We start from the raw sequence: 16,699 nt of genomic DNA, 5'->3' as shown, positions 1-16,699 counted from the left end.
TGAACTCAGAGCTTTAAAGGGCTAGGGACATGATTTTTTTGATTGAGGTTTTTTGGATTATTCTTGTAGAGAATAGTATCATGAACAACCCCTATCAACAAAATTGGTTAAAACAAGCTGAAAGTGTGTGTTTTTATTTTTTGAAATCACGAATCCAACACATAAGGTTTTTGTAGCCCCTTTCCGAAAATGTCTTCGGGAAATTCCCTTTCTACGTCACACCGGTGAATTGATGAACGATTGTAGTTTTTCACTGTTCAGTTCAGTTCAGTTGTTTTTATTCCTAACCTTCACAGCAAAGACAATTACACGACAACATAAAGACATATACTGCATTAAGACAGCTGAAAGCGACGTTTCATTTGCTTAGTTGAGGTTTAGGCTACAAAGTAAACTGTTAATTCATTTGTAAAAGTTATTTGTTGGAGCAAAAATGCCTGGAAGATGTGTTGTTTGGGGATGCAGCAATAATCCGAAGCCTGGGATAAGTGTTCATCAGTTTCCCAAAGATCCAAACCTGTTTAAAAAATGGCAGAAATTTGTTCAACAAAACCGAAAGTATTGGAAGGCTAAAGCAAGCTCACAAATTTGTTCCGTACACTTTGACAGTAACCAATTTGAAGAATCGAGTCTACAAGTACAATTGGGGTTTTCAGGCAGGTAAGTTTCTACAGCCTAGCCTGGGTTAGACTGCATTTCCAATAGTGCTCATTGCTGCATTGCTATACTAAACTACCATAGTGTTATTAAGCTAGACTACCACTGTCACACATTAATTGGGTTAGTCTAATGTCGTTATTTCAAAGTTGATCTTTGATAAGGTTTACAGCAGGACAAGAAAGTTTTTTTTTTTAAATAATCTTGAGAGTTAACTGTAAGATAATTAAACTTTCAGTAAAAGGATTCTCAAGAAACGTGCAGTTCCATCAATTCTTAGCCTGCGGCAAAACGTAGCTTGTACGTCTACGGCTGAACCACATGCAAAGACAGAGAGGAGTGCTGTCAGAAAGCGCCGAGTTCAACAAGTAAATTAGCTACCATAGCTAGCCTATAAATTGCAAACCTACTAGTTATATTCTCTCATACTATTCAGGTTTTGTGTTTATACTACGTGAAGGTTAGTAAATTATCTCGTAGCCTACATATAAAGGTGTTAATGATCAATTTTCTTTTCTACTCATAAGACTGCCTTTAAGTACCGTACTTTTTCTTTAATTAACACATATGTTAAGTTCTATACTGGCATGTCAAGTGCACTGCTGTATTAGTCTACTTAGAGAGTATTTTATGTGGTACTGATGCCAAAAAATATTTCAGCTTTTGCAACATGAAGTAACTACAGTGCATTCGAAAGAAACCCAAAATATTGGTAGCAGCCTTGTAGATCAACAAGTGGTGTCTGTGGAAACAGAGTTAATTGCTGGTCAAAACTCTACTAGTATAACAAAAGAAGCAATTGATGAACAGGAACAGCCTTTGATGATTTATGAAGCCATGTTTATAAATCCACAATGCAAAGTTGCAATGACCCAAACCGTTAATGTTTCCAATACCAGAAGTATAGGTAATAAACTTGTTAAATAGGTTACTAGATGCTAGCCTATCGATGTTAGTCGATTTCATAATCATGCTACACTGCCCAAGGTTTAAAATAAATTATTTTTTCCTTCTTCATCAAGTTGTAAATAACTTATTGTACTGCAGTGAAATATATTGTATGTAGGCTACTGGTAAATTGTTACACAATCCACATGTGCTAAAAGTTTTCAATGATCCACTAAAGTTATTGTAGTGTCATCCAATAGTTAACATTGCATTAAAAGTATCAAAGATTAATGTTAGTGTTACAATGAAAAAAAGCAAATCCTTCATTGAGACAATACCACAGTCATAATACTACTGTAAACATTAGTTAACATAACATACATACTAGTTAACATAATTTATGACTAGCTGTATCAGCCACATTTAATTTCTGCAATGTTTTAGGCATCCAATGCAATGTACCGATAAGATGTAGTGATGCCGCAACTCAATGTGTAATACCGGTAATGGATTTTATTCAATCTTCTACTCCCATCCATAGTGAAAATGAAGAAGACATGCATGAATGTTTGGATGAAGATTACAATGAATCTTATGATTCCATTTCTTTCGAATGTAATGAGTAAGTGATGCATAATATTCTGGCTTGTGTTGACACTTGGAATGTCTAACTGGAGTTCATAGCTGCCTATTGAGCTGGAGTAGGTCAGGTCTTTATTGGCAGAATGCCTCAATTTGTCCAGCTACATCCACTTTGAAACATGTATTGATATTTTCTTTGTATTTTCCAGATCAGAAGCTAATCAAAAATCAATACCGGAAAATAAATATGTGATTTTCCATAGCATGCTCATGAGTTTGTTTTTAATCTGTCAATTATGTGGTAAGGCAGGAGCAACAACTTCCAGTACATGCAAGGGAACACTGTTGGCAGTTAAACAAATCTGCCATCACTGCCGTCAGTCTTACAAATGGTTTAGTCAGCCATTTGTGGGTGGAATACCAGAAGGAAATATTTCGTTAAGTTCCTCTATTTTGTTCAGTGGAGCACTACCTACAAAAACTTTACGTTTTTTGCGCTTTTGGGGTGTTCAGTGTTACGAAAAGCGTACCTTTTTTCGACATCAAAAAAAGTTTTTAATACCTGCTGTCAACCATGTCTGGAGTATGAAGCAACAGAATGTACTGCAAGAAGCAAAGAAGGATGTTAATCTTATTTGTGGTGGTGATGCAAGATGTGACTCTATGGGCCACTCTGCTAAATACGGAAGCTATACTCTGATGGATGTGAAGCAAAACCGTATTTTAAGCATGGAAATTGTCCAGGTAAGTTTACATGTTCTTACGATGCTACTTGCTACAAAATCGTGTCCTGAATTATGTTATGTTGTATTTTCATCTTTCAAAGGAATATATATAATATTGAATGGAGTTACCCACAATTCTGATGTCGTAATTTTGCTATTTCCGCAAATCACAAATGTAATGGAAAGCTCCCCAAAAGTTACATGAGTATTGTATACAACGAATACATGTTTTCCCTCAGTAGTTACTACTGTTCTACCTAATGTAAGACGTGTGTTTAGAGTAATGAGGTCAAGGGAAGTTACCACATGGAATTAGAGGGATTGAAAAGGTGTCTCCATACCCTTTCTAGTGCTGGAGTCAACATATGCACATTGATTACGGACAGACACCTGCAGATACAGAAGTGGATTAGGGAGGATCATGAAGAAATGACGCATTACTTTGATATATGGCATGTTGCAAAAGGTAAGCGCTAAACATTGAAGCAAAGAAAACCATAAAACGATTAACGATCTAAACAACAAGTTTAACTCTATTAGTCTACTCATTTTTCATGTAGTTTAGTTTGTGCCAAAAAAGATCTTGCTAAATGCATTAGTTATTGCAATGTGAATGGAGCATTTAGTGATCTAGTCATTCGTAAACCATTTTATACTGCAGGCAACTCGCTAATTCTGTAAATTTCCTTTGGTTAAGGTCTTTCGAAAAAACTTGTTGCTGTAGAAAAGAAGAAGGGATTTGAGCTTGTTTCGAAATGGCGACAAAGCATTATAAACCATCTGTATTGGTGTGGTTTGACAAGTGATGGAAATGGTGATTTAGCTTTAGCTAAATGGGACTCTCTGCCAAATCACATATGTGACATCCACACTGGACACAGTGAGTTATTTCCTTCGTGCTTACATCTGCCACTTGCGAAAAGGAAGTACTTCACAGCAGGTTTGTTCTGTACTTATTGTCTTTATTAACCTCAAGTGTGATTGCAGTAACATAAAAGAAGGCTGTTTCAAAAGCATGCTAACTGCTTATATTCGCTCAGTGTTGGATAAAGTACCTTGTGCAATTTTCGACTTGGCTTTTAAGTGTTTTAAGTTGACATGTGAAGTTTAGTAGCAAGACTCTTTATTTTCAGGATCTGAATGTTATGAAGCTTTGACAGGATTGTTGGGAAGCAAGAATCTACGAAAAGATGTCACGAAATTGTCCCCGGAAGGGCAGACGTTTTCCATAGAGGCCTACCACAGTCTTGTCAATCAATTTGCACCCAAAATGTTTCACTTTGGTTATGCTGCCATGAAATGCAGGTAAGCCATTCAGCAAATATTCTGCCTAACCATTGTTAAAGAGGCTTTTAAGAATGTAATAAGCCTACAGAGTTATAATGCAATGAGATTGCTAAAAAACAGCTTGTCATCGTCAGTAATCAACGCTTATGTTTAACTTTAGATTGTTACTTGCGGCCCTTCATTACAATGAAAATAGCAGAAAGGAGCAAGCTAAAACAAAAGACGGAAATTTGCAGTTTTCTCTTTCCTTTCCAAAAGGCAAAGGAGGTTCTCACACGCTAAAAAAGATAATGCAAGAATGTACCTTCAGTAAGAATACATGTCTTCTAAAATTGAAATATGTGCTAAAGTCTACTTAAACAACCTAATAGTGCGTTTATTCGTTTCTAAAACTCATAAGCATTTGCTAGTCCCTAAACACTCAGCCAGCTATTCTTCGACAGTTGCAGCTGCTTGCTTCGGTTAAATTACGCGATGAACATTGACTAGAAATATATTTTATAACCCTTGCTTTGCAGGTTACGTTGCTGAACTTATAGCTGAAGTGACTTCAAGAGTTGAAGATGCTAGTAATGACATTCCAGAGGAGTTGTCATGGGAAACCCCTCCTCCTTTATGTCACAATCTCAAGCGTCCAGATAAACAGAGTGTCGTCAACAATCATATATCGCGTTTTCTTACAAGCGCACCAGTTAATAACAGTGAAAGTTCATAACCTTATAGATGTACTTCTGTGTTTTTTGAATGTACGCCGTACAGCATATTATTTCATATTTCGCTTTCGTTTGGGATTGGTGGTCGTATTAGTTTATCTTTCATTGATTTCATTTTTCACCATTGCCATTTCTTTGACTTATTGCTTAATACCATCGCGGACATACTTAACCGCTATAAAGTAACTTACAATGCAACATAAGTTAGTAGCCTATTGCACCATATTTGTATCAAACTAGATAACACACATTGGTGAGTCTTGTAAAAGTACTTTATTAAGGGGGCGAAACATTACGTATTAAACAATAATATCGATATAACCTAAGACTTGATATGGCTTCTTCAGAAGAAGCCATATCAAGTCTTAGGTTGTTCTTCAGGTATTTACAGTTGAAATCCAACGAAATCGTCCTCATTGTTTTGGAGCGAGAATTGGGTTCTTATACAAGTCACGGCGCATGCTGGAAGAACCACTCTAAGGTTTCGACCAAGGTACCCCCAACACCAACGGGCTAATTGCCTATATGCAATGTGCCTATGGCGCTTATGTTCAGGAGCCCCATGAACTCCATACTGCTGCTTGTACTGCAGCCAGGCAATTTCTAACACATCCACATTGAGACAGGCTGCCTGAAACCCAGGGTGCTCTGTTATGCACTTTATTTCGCAGCCATACGTCTCCCGTCCTTCTCTTACTTTTTGGGCAATGCACTCTATTTCGGTGCAACACCTGCATTCCGCTACTGTTGGAAGGATATCGCAGTTGTCGCACTTGCACCTGTAATTTTATAAAAAAAAAATCAAATTGCAATAGCCATACGGCATGCATATCACTTGTGTACTGTGGTGTTAAAATAAACACTGTTTTGATATCAGTGTAAGGAAGTTTTCTTAGAAAGGCACTAGATCTAAAGGTGGATGAGAAGAGGAAACGCGGTCGTCCAAGAAGTGAAACCTGGTGGGTAACGCAGTCTACTACCGGTAGGCCTACTTATAGAAATGCTTGGGATGATTACCGTAATGGTCGCATCGATGAAAAGGAATGTTTATAGAAGGCCACATGTTGTTATATAATAACTTCAAAGTAAATTGAGTAGCCTAATATTGCGCAATGCTACACAGCAAAAAAGTTATTGCCTTTCCCACAGTTTAAGCCATTTATAGGCCGCAGACAAATGTTTGTTTACAATTGGTATCTATATTGTGTAATGCTAATTAAATTTAGTGTGTAAAAATACAAACGCTGACAACATACCAGTTTAAGCTGTTCGTTCGAAGCTCAATATCCGAATCCATTGCTTCACATACTTCAATCTCCTCTTCTGAGCTGCTTGCCAAAGGCTCGAACATGTACGGTTGAACATGGTCGTGATCAGATTGCATCGGAAGATGTTCATTTCCAAAGTCACAAAATACTTCAGCCTCTTCATCAGAACCGCTGCTAAAATCTTGTAATGTCTCCATACCACGTTATTGAAACAAAATAACTTCACTTGCTGCTTGTCCGAATTACTTATTTCTGCAGTGCGATCTGACATCGATGCGAGAGAATTCCCGGTGAAACGTCATCGCTCAACAGTCGCCTTTACGCAGTGACGCGTGTCGGATCGTCAACTATCAGAAAGTGAAAATAAAAGGCCCTCAAAGCACCCCAAATACAGCTCAAAAAAACTTTTTTTTTTCAGGCATTCTTATTGACCACGTATAAAATCAGAAAATCACTTTTGTAGAAAAAATTTTTTTTCATGTCCCTAGCCCTTTAAGGGTGTTTAATACTCGTCTAACCTTATTTTTGCACTGAATGGTGCTCCTTCTTGGTTAACCTTTTTACGTTATTTTTATGTTAGTTGATACCAAGCCATTGTATACAAATACATTGTATCAATTGAAAATAATATCGCTTGCTTCATGATTCTACTGTAAATGCTGTTATGCAGTATAGCCTATATTGAAACAAAAAAGGACGCAACGTTAATGTACGGTATTGTAGATGATATCAATTTCAATAAAAAAGTTTTTTTTTTTAAATTGTATTGCGTTGCATTGCAATCTGTTTGCTTGAGTGTACCTCAGTGGAACACGTTACAAAGCGTTTTTCTTAACTGATCAATCGTTCTTCTATTCATATCAAAGGTGTTTGTCAAGGTTCAGGTTCAACCCGGCATCGGTCGGGAACTTCTGATTGTGTGGCCCGAACTTCTTGATTAGGATCTGACAATTGTCACCAATGTCGCAATTGAAACTATTAAATCGTGACGACTATTCGACTTGTCTAATTGCATTTTTGCCTAGAAAAATTGCAAATTTAAATGATAAACCTGACTAAAATACGTTGGATCGGCGATGTTCTAGTGCTTCTAGAAATTATATCCTACATATAAAATTAAGCACTCTAGCAACGATATCTCTATTGTAGTGTCGTGAACGATCACCTAACTGTAACACCATACAAGACATGTGCATTCATTTGATAAGAATAGTATTATAAGGTTTTTGCAGAGCATGTTATTGTTATTTCGGACTTTCGTTGTTCAATAGTTTTGATATATCATTTGTAAAATATTTGCGTAGGGTCTATTGAAGAGCTTTTGGCTAGTTGGTTACTTCAACTAAGTTTAATTATATTGTTGTTAAATGCTGCAACGTGTAAAGTAAACTATCGCTGTTAATTCTTACCAAAATCGGTTGCCGAAACATATTGCTTTACATGTTGATTTAACTTATGTTCAGCTTTTAAAATTCACGTACTGTAAACAAATCTACAAATAACTTATCAAGTTTCCCTTTTCTCATCTGTTTACATTCACTAAAGTCAACTTTCAATTTAAGCTTTAGTTTTAGGCTAGCATGAATTTCCCATATATTAAACTGTCTTTTCAATTGTTTATTTAAGTGATCGTGTTTTATTTAAAACTACATACCGGTATTGGCGATACACTTTTGTTGAGTTATTGACACATGGTATTGTTTGTTATGGTTTTATTAAAATCATCTTCCGTTAGATACGTTTTTTGACTCCAGAGAAAAAGCGCTACACTAACTAAGATAACTGTTTGGTTTTAAAGTTTAACCAAATGATTGTAAAATCCTGGTCTGATTTACTTTCGTATTGAAACTTTATTGACGTCTATCAAAAATAAAAAAAATTTATTGCTAGATTTTCTATATAAAAGTATAACTTTCATTGTAAAAACTGCAAGGCATAGCCTAATTTACAAAAGAAAAAATGCGAAAAGACGACTCTCAGTTGAAAAAAGTTACATTTTTACATCGCTTTAACGTTACTGGACGGTGTGGAATGGACAACGTCTGTTGAGTTTTATGACTTGTGCTAGATTTTATGACTTTGCAAAGTAGAAAATTGCATCAGATTGTTTCGTTTGTGTTACTAAAGCAAGTAGGGCAAAATTCAATCGTTTATTAACATTCTTGTTAATTACGCGTATCACTTTCGCTCTTACTATTGTCCGGTCCAATTCATGTTTAAATGTCCATCAGTTGGTGTAGTGGAATTCAGACGCTCATAAAACTTCAAATTACCCATACAAACCATTGTGCTCGCAATAGAGTGTTTATTTAATAGGCCAGCTATCTCGTACGAGTTTTATTGTTGTCTTGGTGCCCCGGCATTGTGGTTACCATGGCAAATGACAACTCAAACAACAAAGCGTCATAATTCTTCGAAGATCTCCATGGCCGTTGAATCTTCTTCGTTAAAAAACATCGCCTTTTGAAATGCGTTAATTCAACGTAAAACTATTGTTAACTCAAACCAAGTTGCTAACCAACTCTTGGTAACCAAAACTGGGTGACACTGAAGCTGGTTTGGACAAAGCCATGCATCAGAGTTTCAAAATCACTTTTGTGTTTGCTAAAGGAGCCATCGGACATGTTTCGCAAATATTGTTAACAACGGCAATCAGTGACGTCATCAAAGTACATCAATGACTTCACACAAAGAAATTTCGCGTAAGTCGTTTAAAAGTAAATTTGAGTGAGGTGCGATATCAGAAAAGACGTTTGTGCTGCAATCAGTAAAATATATGAGTTTAGTCACCCGTGCTGTTCACATGTCAGTTAGCAGAAATTTACAGTTTTTTATAATTTCACTCGACGTAGTGCAAGTTCTTCAAATGAGAGGAATCGTGTAATTTTAGAGATGCAGCATTGTGGAGTGTAAGTGAAAACGTTGTGAGTTACAAGAATAATAAACCAAAACATATTTTCCATTTCTTTCTAACTTTATATGTTTAAGATTGATACGACGTCGTATTGACAAAAATATAACATAAGGATGTGCTTTGCAAAGCAAGGTAATCCACTCTTGGACTTCTATAAAAATTGGTTTAGACCTACTTTCTTTGTACTGTATAAACCAAACACTTAAGGCCTGGAGTGTGATGATTTTTTTTGTAAATATTCACAAAACGTGTGATTACCTGCTTATTGTAGTAGGTTTTTCAATGCCCATTGATCAATATATCACTTTTTCAGCTCACGATAGCAAAACAGTATCATTCTCTTTTGGACGTTCTTGAAGAATTAATTTAACAAGTTTTCAGCCTGTTTACAATAGAAAGTTTCCAAATGTTGGTGGTTGCTCTCATTAGCGCAACTGTAAACACAAAAGGGTCAGTCAGGGCTGATTTAACCTATTTTACCATTTCTTTTCAAAAGAATTTTTCATCGAAAGCAGGTCCATTGTGTTCATACATTAAACAGGCTCTCGTGTTGTTCTCAATTGAATAAAACATTTTCCGTACTCAATCGTATCCGCCCTATTGCCTCCCTTTACTATTATTTCCAAAGCTCACTGACACAAACTAACAAGCACTGGAGGCTGTTTGCATGATAAAATTTTTAAAGAACACACCTACTGTGAGGCAATTTATTGGAACAAATGCATTAAAAAGTGCAAATGTCTGACTGATTTAAAAAACACATGTAGCTTCCATTGCGTTGCATCGTAAAAACGAATGAGATAAAGCAGAAAGGCTCTGGATATATCAAACTTTCAGAGTCCAAATTATAACATGCCTGCTTATATTAACCACAAAAATGCAATCATGGTAAACTGGATGCAAGTTGTTGCAAAAACCCAAAACCATCCATCAAAATGGAATTTTAAAAAGTTTTGTTGCAGCGTGTATAAACCGTATTTTCTTTACTCCTTTATTTCAATTTTTGGTTTCCTTTTACTCTTTTTCTACTCTCACAACTCTTGTTCTCTCGTTCATTCATCGGCGCTTCATTCAAATGAAGGATCTTGAAGCCGTAAAGGACATTTGTTATACGCTTTCTTGAATTTGTTGGTTGTTGAAAGAACAGTTTATGAAGCAGACGAAGCAATGTTCAAAAGCAAATGAACAACAGCTTGCAAGTATTTGAGTGTAGAAATGCAGCTTGAGATGACCAAAGTGATTTAGTCAATTTTAAAAGCGCAGTTTTTTGATGATGCAACAAACTGTGGTCAAATGCCGGAGATGTGATAAGTGTTCTTGAGAATACACGTAAAGTGACAATGACAAGTGCTTTGTGGCTACAAGTTTGTAATGAAGAAACAGTCGATAAATTTGAGAATAGAACTCAGGCAATCGTGTAATACACTTTACTTGCGTTTCAGTAAAAAAACATTTTGCTGCTACTGTTTGTAATTAGGTCTTTATTGATACTGGCTAACATTTAGCCTTAGAGTTTTATATATTAGTGGATTCACATGAGTCAAAGACACTCAAGAAACGGACAAACAGACGAACAATCCAGAGATATTCCGTTGGAAGAAGTGATACAAGTAAGACTGCATCTCTTGTTAATATTGCCAAAGCGATTTATTTGTACCTTGGTTTTTGCAAACATTTTGTAGTTCTTACTTTACTTTATGAGGACTAATGAGCTAAAATTTTAGTGCGATAGGTCTATTTCACTGGCATCTTAAGGTGAGCAAACGTTGCACATATTGCAAACCAAATTGTGAAACAGAGCTTTTTTAACATATAAGCATGAATCAACAAGAAAATAGACATGTTTTTCCGCAATGTTTGCGACGGTTATTTTAAAAAGTCTTCATTTGCACTCAAAGAATGTTTCTTGTCAAAGCTTTCAAAATCAATGTTTTCAAGAGGTTACGAACTTCTCTGGTTGTTTGTCCATGTTTGGCATCTTCACTAGCTATCACACATTCTTACTTTAAGTATTGCTGGCGGTAGTGTTGACAGGGGGGTCCTAGGGGCACTTTTGGACCTGGGTCCTGGAAGATTTTAAGGGGCCCGGAACTTGAAAAAACCACCTCGTATTCTTTAGATATAATGTGTTTTTCTACAAAGAGTCGATTTAGACCCCGATGATTTTATTAGTACTGGACCCAATTTATCCTCTCAAGCGACCTGCTTTTGTTGGTATTTTAGGTATAATTTCAATGCTAAAGACTCAAGCGCTTACGACCCAAACATTTCCTCATGTTGTTCATGCTTTGTAAAACAATTCCAAAAAATTAGTTGTATCCACTGACTTACACTATTTATGGACAACACGAACAAATAATAAGACAATGGGATTTTGTGTATTTCCAATACATATAAACCTATGTTTCGGTGTAAAGGAGCAGTGTGCGCAAGGTATCCAGTTACGTGTCGGCTCAACCCCTATCGTTTTTATTTGATGGTCTTTGGTGTTAAATTGGTTACCATTGGCTATTTAGCCACTTATACAAGAAAGTAGAATTTTAGTCTTTTGTTCTCTAAAAATTTTCTTCACAATTTTGTAGAATCTCTAAAAATCACTCTTGATATTTAAACTTACTGCAAGGAATAGAATGAAGATCTTTTGTTTGCGATTTCCTTCAGTTTACGAAATTTGAACTGGAAAACCGTTGGTGTACTACCTCAAGCAAACAGTGAAGCAAGCACATTCCTGTCCGGACTTGAAAGTTAGCTTGAGTCTTATGCTTTGCCTGCGATTGTCATATTAACATGATAAAAAGATTAAACCTTTATCAGTGTATTTTATTTTGATGCAAAATAGGCGACCTAAGTCAGCGCATTTCAAAGTTGTTGCCAGGGAGGTTGGTGTGTGGCTGGTCCAAGGAATGTTTGGATAATCCACTTTAAACTTGTTGTTTGAATAAGATCATCATCTGTCACAGAAAAATTTATGATTTTCTAAACAATTAACATAAAGCATTTCTAAGTAAAAAAAATAACATTAAAAATGTTTACCAAGAAAACATTGTTAGTTATTACAGTTAGTGCAAGCGTGTATGCATACTCTACACGCTTGCACTAAGCTCAAGCATATCTCAAGTTCGGATCAGCAAAAGCCATGCCGGTAATGGATAGACCATGCTTTATATTGTTAAATATTACGTTGTTTCCTGATGTACTTTGCAGCATACATTACTACCTGATGTGTAAATTGTATACTTTAAAATTAGATGCTAGAACCTACACCGTTTTGTAACACTTAGGGGGTAGTGACGTCTTGTCACATGTTTGATTTGGTAGGTCCGCCGTTTGTTTTTATTTGTGAATTTCATGTGAAAAAAAAATTATATTGTAGTGAGATTGCTCAAAGCACGGCAGTGTGAATATTTTGGTCACGTAACGGATCAATCGATTTTCCCTGCTCTTTATTCCAGGTTTAACTTCATCTTCACTTGCATTGTTTAACATTATTCCTTTAAATCAGCCATCGTTCGTTGGATTGCATGAGTTTTAAATTTGTCACGTGCTGTTTTCTGGCGGGAAGTTACTCAGTAACAAGCTCAGCTCTCATCATTACAAACGAACTCCTATAAAACTGTGTTTGACCAGCATTTGAGCAAACACTCAGCACCACACATAGTTATGGGAAAGTGGTTTTGAAAATCAAAGCCTCAAGTTTAAATGGGGTTTCCCCAAAGAAACCGCTGTAAATAATAGAGCGTCAGCGATTTACTTTCAGCAACTATTTTTCTATTTGTCGATTGGTTCAGACAGGGGTTTACAAGAGGGCACGAATTAAACCTATCTAAGTAAATTTATTTCGCTTATCAAAGAGTAAACTCAATGAAACAAGAAAGATATATATTATGATTTATGACACATTCATAAACAAACTGGAAAGGGGTATCCTATGTTTACTTTTGTAAAGTAGGTCGTCAGTGAAGACCACAAAGGTTATGAGCAGCTTGATTGAGGCATTGTAAATCAGTCCTTTTTAGCCTACATTGATTCAACATCTGGAGACAATGAATCAATGTAAACAATGGAATAGAAAAACTGACTAGCTGCCTGAGTTCTTCACAGATGTGCAATTGTGCATGAACGTTTTTCTAAACTTGTATTCGGTGGTTTCGTTTAAATATTATCAAGACATGTTAAGACATATCAAGACAAGCTGAGGGTTTGTAGTGTATTTTTTTTCGGGAGAGCTTTACTTTACCGTTGCATCACTGTGAAGCAGTTGCCAGCGTTCGGAAAGAAATGAGCGGTTACATGAATTTAGTCGGGCTATAGTCTGATGATGTTACAAAGTATCTATGTTATTGAAATACTGTTTTGACAAAGTAATCAATCGTCACTTCCCAGTTTTGCCTGACATGAATGTTCCATTTGTACGTTTTTTACAACTTTTTATGGGTGTTAGCCAATACTGTTTTGCACTCGCTTTTTTATTTCGATAACGTTTAACGATCTTGCAATGAGCCAAAATTTATGAGCTTTTTATGCCCTTTCCATGTGAAGGCACGAACACTTCTTCTGTAGCCTACAATGAATCCGTTATTAATTTATAAATACGATAAAAAAACTTTACGCAGAAAGTTTTTTATCTTCTGGTTTGCAGAAATTAACAGCAAAAGAGTTTAAATTATGTTCATCACCTGGAAAGTTTTAGATGCACCAACGGTGAATATTAAGCGACCGATTAATCTAACCGTCTAATTAATCAGTTAATCGACAAAGAAGTGGCGCCAAGTTTATCGGTGGATCAGTAATCGGTTGTTTTAATCAGGGGAGTACGGTTGATGCATAACGCGTACGAAAAATTGTTTGCAAATCAAGTCGGCTAATCAGTAAATTAGCCAAATCGTTTTATAGTTCATTCTTTACGTATTCAACTCTTAGATAATAATCTACAGTTTTATTTTTGATGCCGTGCCTAAAACAATTGATTCTTGAACATGTTTTTGCGAGAACAAAACGCTTCCTTTTACACGTGACCACTAAACCTAGAAACAAACATGGTGGTAACTTTTTTCACTTGCCGACTGATTTACACTTATCAAAAAATGTTTTGCACTTGCTGTCCGCTTTGTGTTTCTTTTTTTATAGCTCCACGCTTGTCAACTCATCACTGATGTTGTCTAAGTAGCCCAATTTAAAATGTTAAATGGCAGCACTGGCAGCAGTAAGATTTGAAGTTATTATTTACAATAAGGAAAACAATTAGTAATATTGGCATTTAACAGATAAGAAAAAAATCGCTTGCCAGCTAGAGGAATCTGTCAGGCAAACAAGGTCATGTAACTCCCATACTTGATTTGACTACAGATGAGCTGCCAGACTAAGATTGGCCCAACCCGGCATCACGCCAAAGCTTATATTTGCTCCAACGAAAACAATCAAGATAGGCGACTACTAATTTTGCTCTGTGAGTCGATGCAGGCAGACGTATTAATAGAATTTGTCGGGTATGGTCGTTAATGAAATCGGCTATACAACAACTTGAATGGAAGCTACGCATCTGTGTCTGTAACTGTATGTATAAATACCATGATTGCGTGTAAACAAGCCTAGTACCTCAGCTGTATTTTGTTGGTATCTGATTTGTGGTTGTTCAATTTAAAATTGTACTGTAGACAACAAAAAAATACAATGTTACTGTAATCGCCAAAAGAGAACCATTATATTCATGACCTCATTGTACTGGTATTTAAGAATTCACCTCAATGATGAATTTAAGAATGCGCAGCCTGTTCCGTAGAAATATTAGATTAGGTTTTGTGTAAAGTTCTCAGGCTCTACAGTGGGTGATAAAAGTGAAGACGAAGTCACAAAAATGTAAAAAAAGTTGAAAAGTCATCTTGGTAATTATGTGCATTTTGAAGTGATTATATCATAGTGTGCAGAATGACCTGTATTTTTTGGAAAATTTCTTTTGGGTTTGGAAAGAATCTATAAAAATGTTAAGTAACCCTATGCTTTATTAAAGCGAAATGAGACAGCAACCAGAAGCCTAATTATGTGTATTTTTAAGGAAGTCATATTATTCCTGGTTTAATTTTTCCCCCCCAAGTATAGCTTGGAATGATGTTGAAATAACGGTTGAGTACGTTTTGGATGAAAACATACTGAGCGAATGCAGTGGTAACACTAAAAATTCAAAAATTAAGATTTGAAATGTTTGTGTTGGTCTCAATAGATAGTCACGAGGAATATCAATGCGGTATTCCTTTCTAGGCCTCTATGGCAATTTTCTTTCTCCAACAAGGCATCATGCAGAAAATCGCCATGTAGTGAAGCTTTAATGTGACACGTATTATATTTTTTTCTTTTTTCAGAACGTTGAAGATACTGTGCTTGGAGATAGAGACACATCTTTGCGGTCGTCCGTTGGGGCGAGGGTAAGGGAAATTATAACAGAAAATCTCAGAGAACCAGATAGAACCGCCCAAAACCAGCAAGAAGAAGACGCAATGTCACGATCACTACAGGTAGCAATGTCATTTGGCCTGATTGTATAGAAACAACTACAGCGTCGTTTATATTCTTTTGATTGCATAGAAAACTACGCCATACGATTGGTCTATATTTTTGCAATACGCTGTGTAAGACATTAGCTTCAAACAAAGTTCAAAAAGTATTGGAATACCACTGTATGTTTAAGGTTTCGATCAAAGAATGCTGGTGAAAAAACACGGCATTCATTGTTACGTGATGTGAAAACACTTCATTGTGTTGGCAGCTTGTGACAAATGGACGCATGAGCGTCGATCAGAGCAACAAACATATTAAACCAACGTTGTTTTCAACTTGTCAGTGTTACAAAGAGTTTTTTGTGTTTACTGAATAGCCCAACTCTTCGGATGAAGCAAATTCATTCACAAAGACTTTTTCTTACTTCTGTGGTACAAATATAAACGGATTTAATTGCAATTCAAGGGTCCGCTTTATCGATTGTCATACAATTTTTCGTAGTGCAGCGTTTCATGTAACTGTCACAGAAAAGGAAAAATGTTTTATGTAAATTGCTTTTCGAAAGATAATTTTTAATTTCAAGTTGCTATTTAATGGCATATGTAGCGGCTATTTGCTTTCAAAAAGAGGAAATACCATAAAGTTTTATTTTGTCCAACTGATAAATTTTTTGTGCTTATCCATAGTCACCGTTTTATCCAGACAGCAAATCAGGTATTTTATCACATAGATTCAATGTTTGCTGATCTTAAATTCCTGTTAAAGAGTCTGATTTGCTTGTCTTGACAGCAGAGCAAGAATGTTAAAATTTATACACAATCGTAAAAAATAAAGCAAGTTTTACACAGCGCTGTTGTAAGAAAAACTGGTTGTATTCTGCACAAAAAATTGTTTCCAAAAACACCGCGACACATTACACATGGAATCCAAAGAGCGTAATTTCTTTTGTCTTTGTCAATCAGATTTGCTGAGTAATTTGTGAGTCTAGTGTAATCAGTAATCACGCTAATGATCTAACAAAATTGTATGCATGTAGTCTACTGCATTTAGTATTTTACAGTAAACTACTTAGTGATAAGATTGCTTGATATGAATGGACCCTTTGAAGTTCCTCTTGACGCCAAGGTAGCGAAGGGAGCCTCGTCTATAAAATCCCGAAATAAAGTAACAGTC

General features: G+C 36.0%; 3 protein-coding genes across 4 annotated transcripts in view; 2 read left to right on the top strand and 1 right to left on the bottom strand.

Moving 5' to 3' along the window:
* Positions 1 to 31: 31 nt before the first annotated feature.
* On the top strand, positions 32 to 5,160 carry LOC145781353 (uncharacterized). Its single transcript, XM_082593136.1, has 10 exons — positions 32 to 660; positions 896 to 1,025; positions 1,318 to 1,564; positions 1,990 to 2,167; positions 2,337 to 2,871; positions 3,132 to 3,318; positions 3,550 to 3,792; positions 3,986 to 4,157; positions 4,300 to 4,448; positions 4,658 to 5,160. The coding sequence occupies exons 1-10, from the start codon at positions 434 to 436 to the stop codon at positions 4,852 to 4,854; spliced, it is 2,265 nt and encodes a 754-aa protein (XP_082449262.1). The 5' UTR covers positions 32 to 433; the 3' UTR covers positions 4,855 to 5,160.
* Positions 5,161 to 5,237: 77 nt separating this feature from the next.
* LOC145781354 (uncharacterized) lies at positions 5,238 to 6,600 on the bottom strand. The gene is made up of 2 exons (XM_082593137.1): positions 6,109 to 6,600; positions 5,238 to 5,631 (listed from the first exon to the last, which is right to left on the bottom strand). Exons 1-2 carry the CDS (start codon positions 6,315 to 6,317, stop codon positions 5,238 to 5,240), a joined length of 603 nt encoding a protein of 200 aa, XP_082449263.1. The 5' UTR covers positions 6,318 to 6,600.
* Positions 6,601 to 10,506: 3,906 nt separating this feature from the next.
* Positions 10,507 to 16,699, top strand: part of LOC145780775 (uncharacterized) — a 42,987-nt gene continuing 36,794 nt past the window's right edge. For both annotated transcript variants that reach the window (XM_082592407.1, XM_082592406.1), the window contains exons 1-2: positions 10,507 to 10,644; positions 15,391 to 15,543. In XM_082592407.1, coding sequence (XP_082448533.1) covers positions 10,570 to 10,644; positions 15,391 to 15,543 — 228 coding nt within the window. In that variant the 5' untranslated portion in view covers positions 10,507 to 10,569. The remainder of the gene's footprint in view (positions 10,645 to 15,390; positions 15,544 to 16,699) is intronic.

This window comes from Aplidium turbinatum, chromosome 12 (assembly GCF_918807975.1).
Source record: "Aplidium turbinatum chromosome 12, kaAplTurb1.1, whole genome shotgun sequence".
NCBI classification, from domain to species: domain Eukaryota; kingdom Metazoa; phylum Chordata; class Ascidiacea; order Aplousobranchia; family Polyclinidae; genus Aplidium; species Aplidium turbinatum.
Note: the sequence above shows the minus strand (reverse complement) of the source record. Positions and strands in the feature narration are given on the sequence as shown.

Excerpts from the sequence above, each read along its gene's own strand:
- LOC145781353 (XM_082593136.1), top strand. The coding sequence starts at position 434 with ATGCCTGGAAGATGTGTTGTTTGGGGATGCAGCAATAATCCGAAGCCT. Across the intron at positions 661-895 it reads CAATTGGGGTTTTCAGGCAG|TAAAAGGATTCTCAAGAAAC; the intron begins GTAAGTTTCTAC and ends TTAAACTTTCAG. Across the intron at positions 4,449-4,657 it reads AATGCAAGAATGTACCTTCA|GTTACGTTGCTGAACTTATA; the intron begins GTAAGAATACAT and ends CTTGCTTTGCAG.
- LOC145781354 (XM_082593137.1), bottom strand. The coding sequence starts at position 6,317 with ATGGAGACATTACAAGATTTTAGCAGCGGTTCTGATGAAGAGGCTGAA. Across the intron at positions 5,632-6,108 it reads CGAACGAACAGCTTAAACTG|GTGCAAGTGCGACAACTGCG; the intron begins GTATGTTGTCAG and ends ATAAAATTACAG.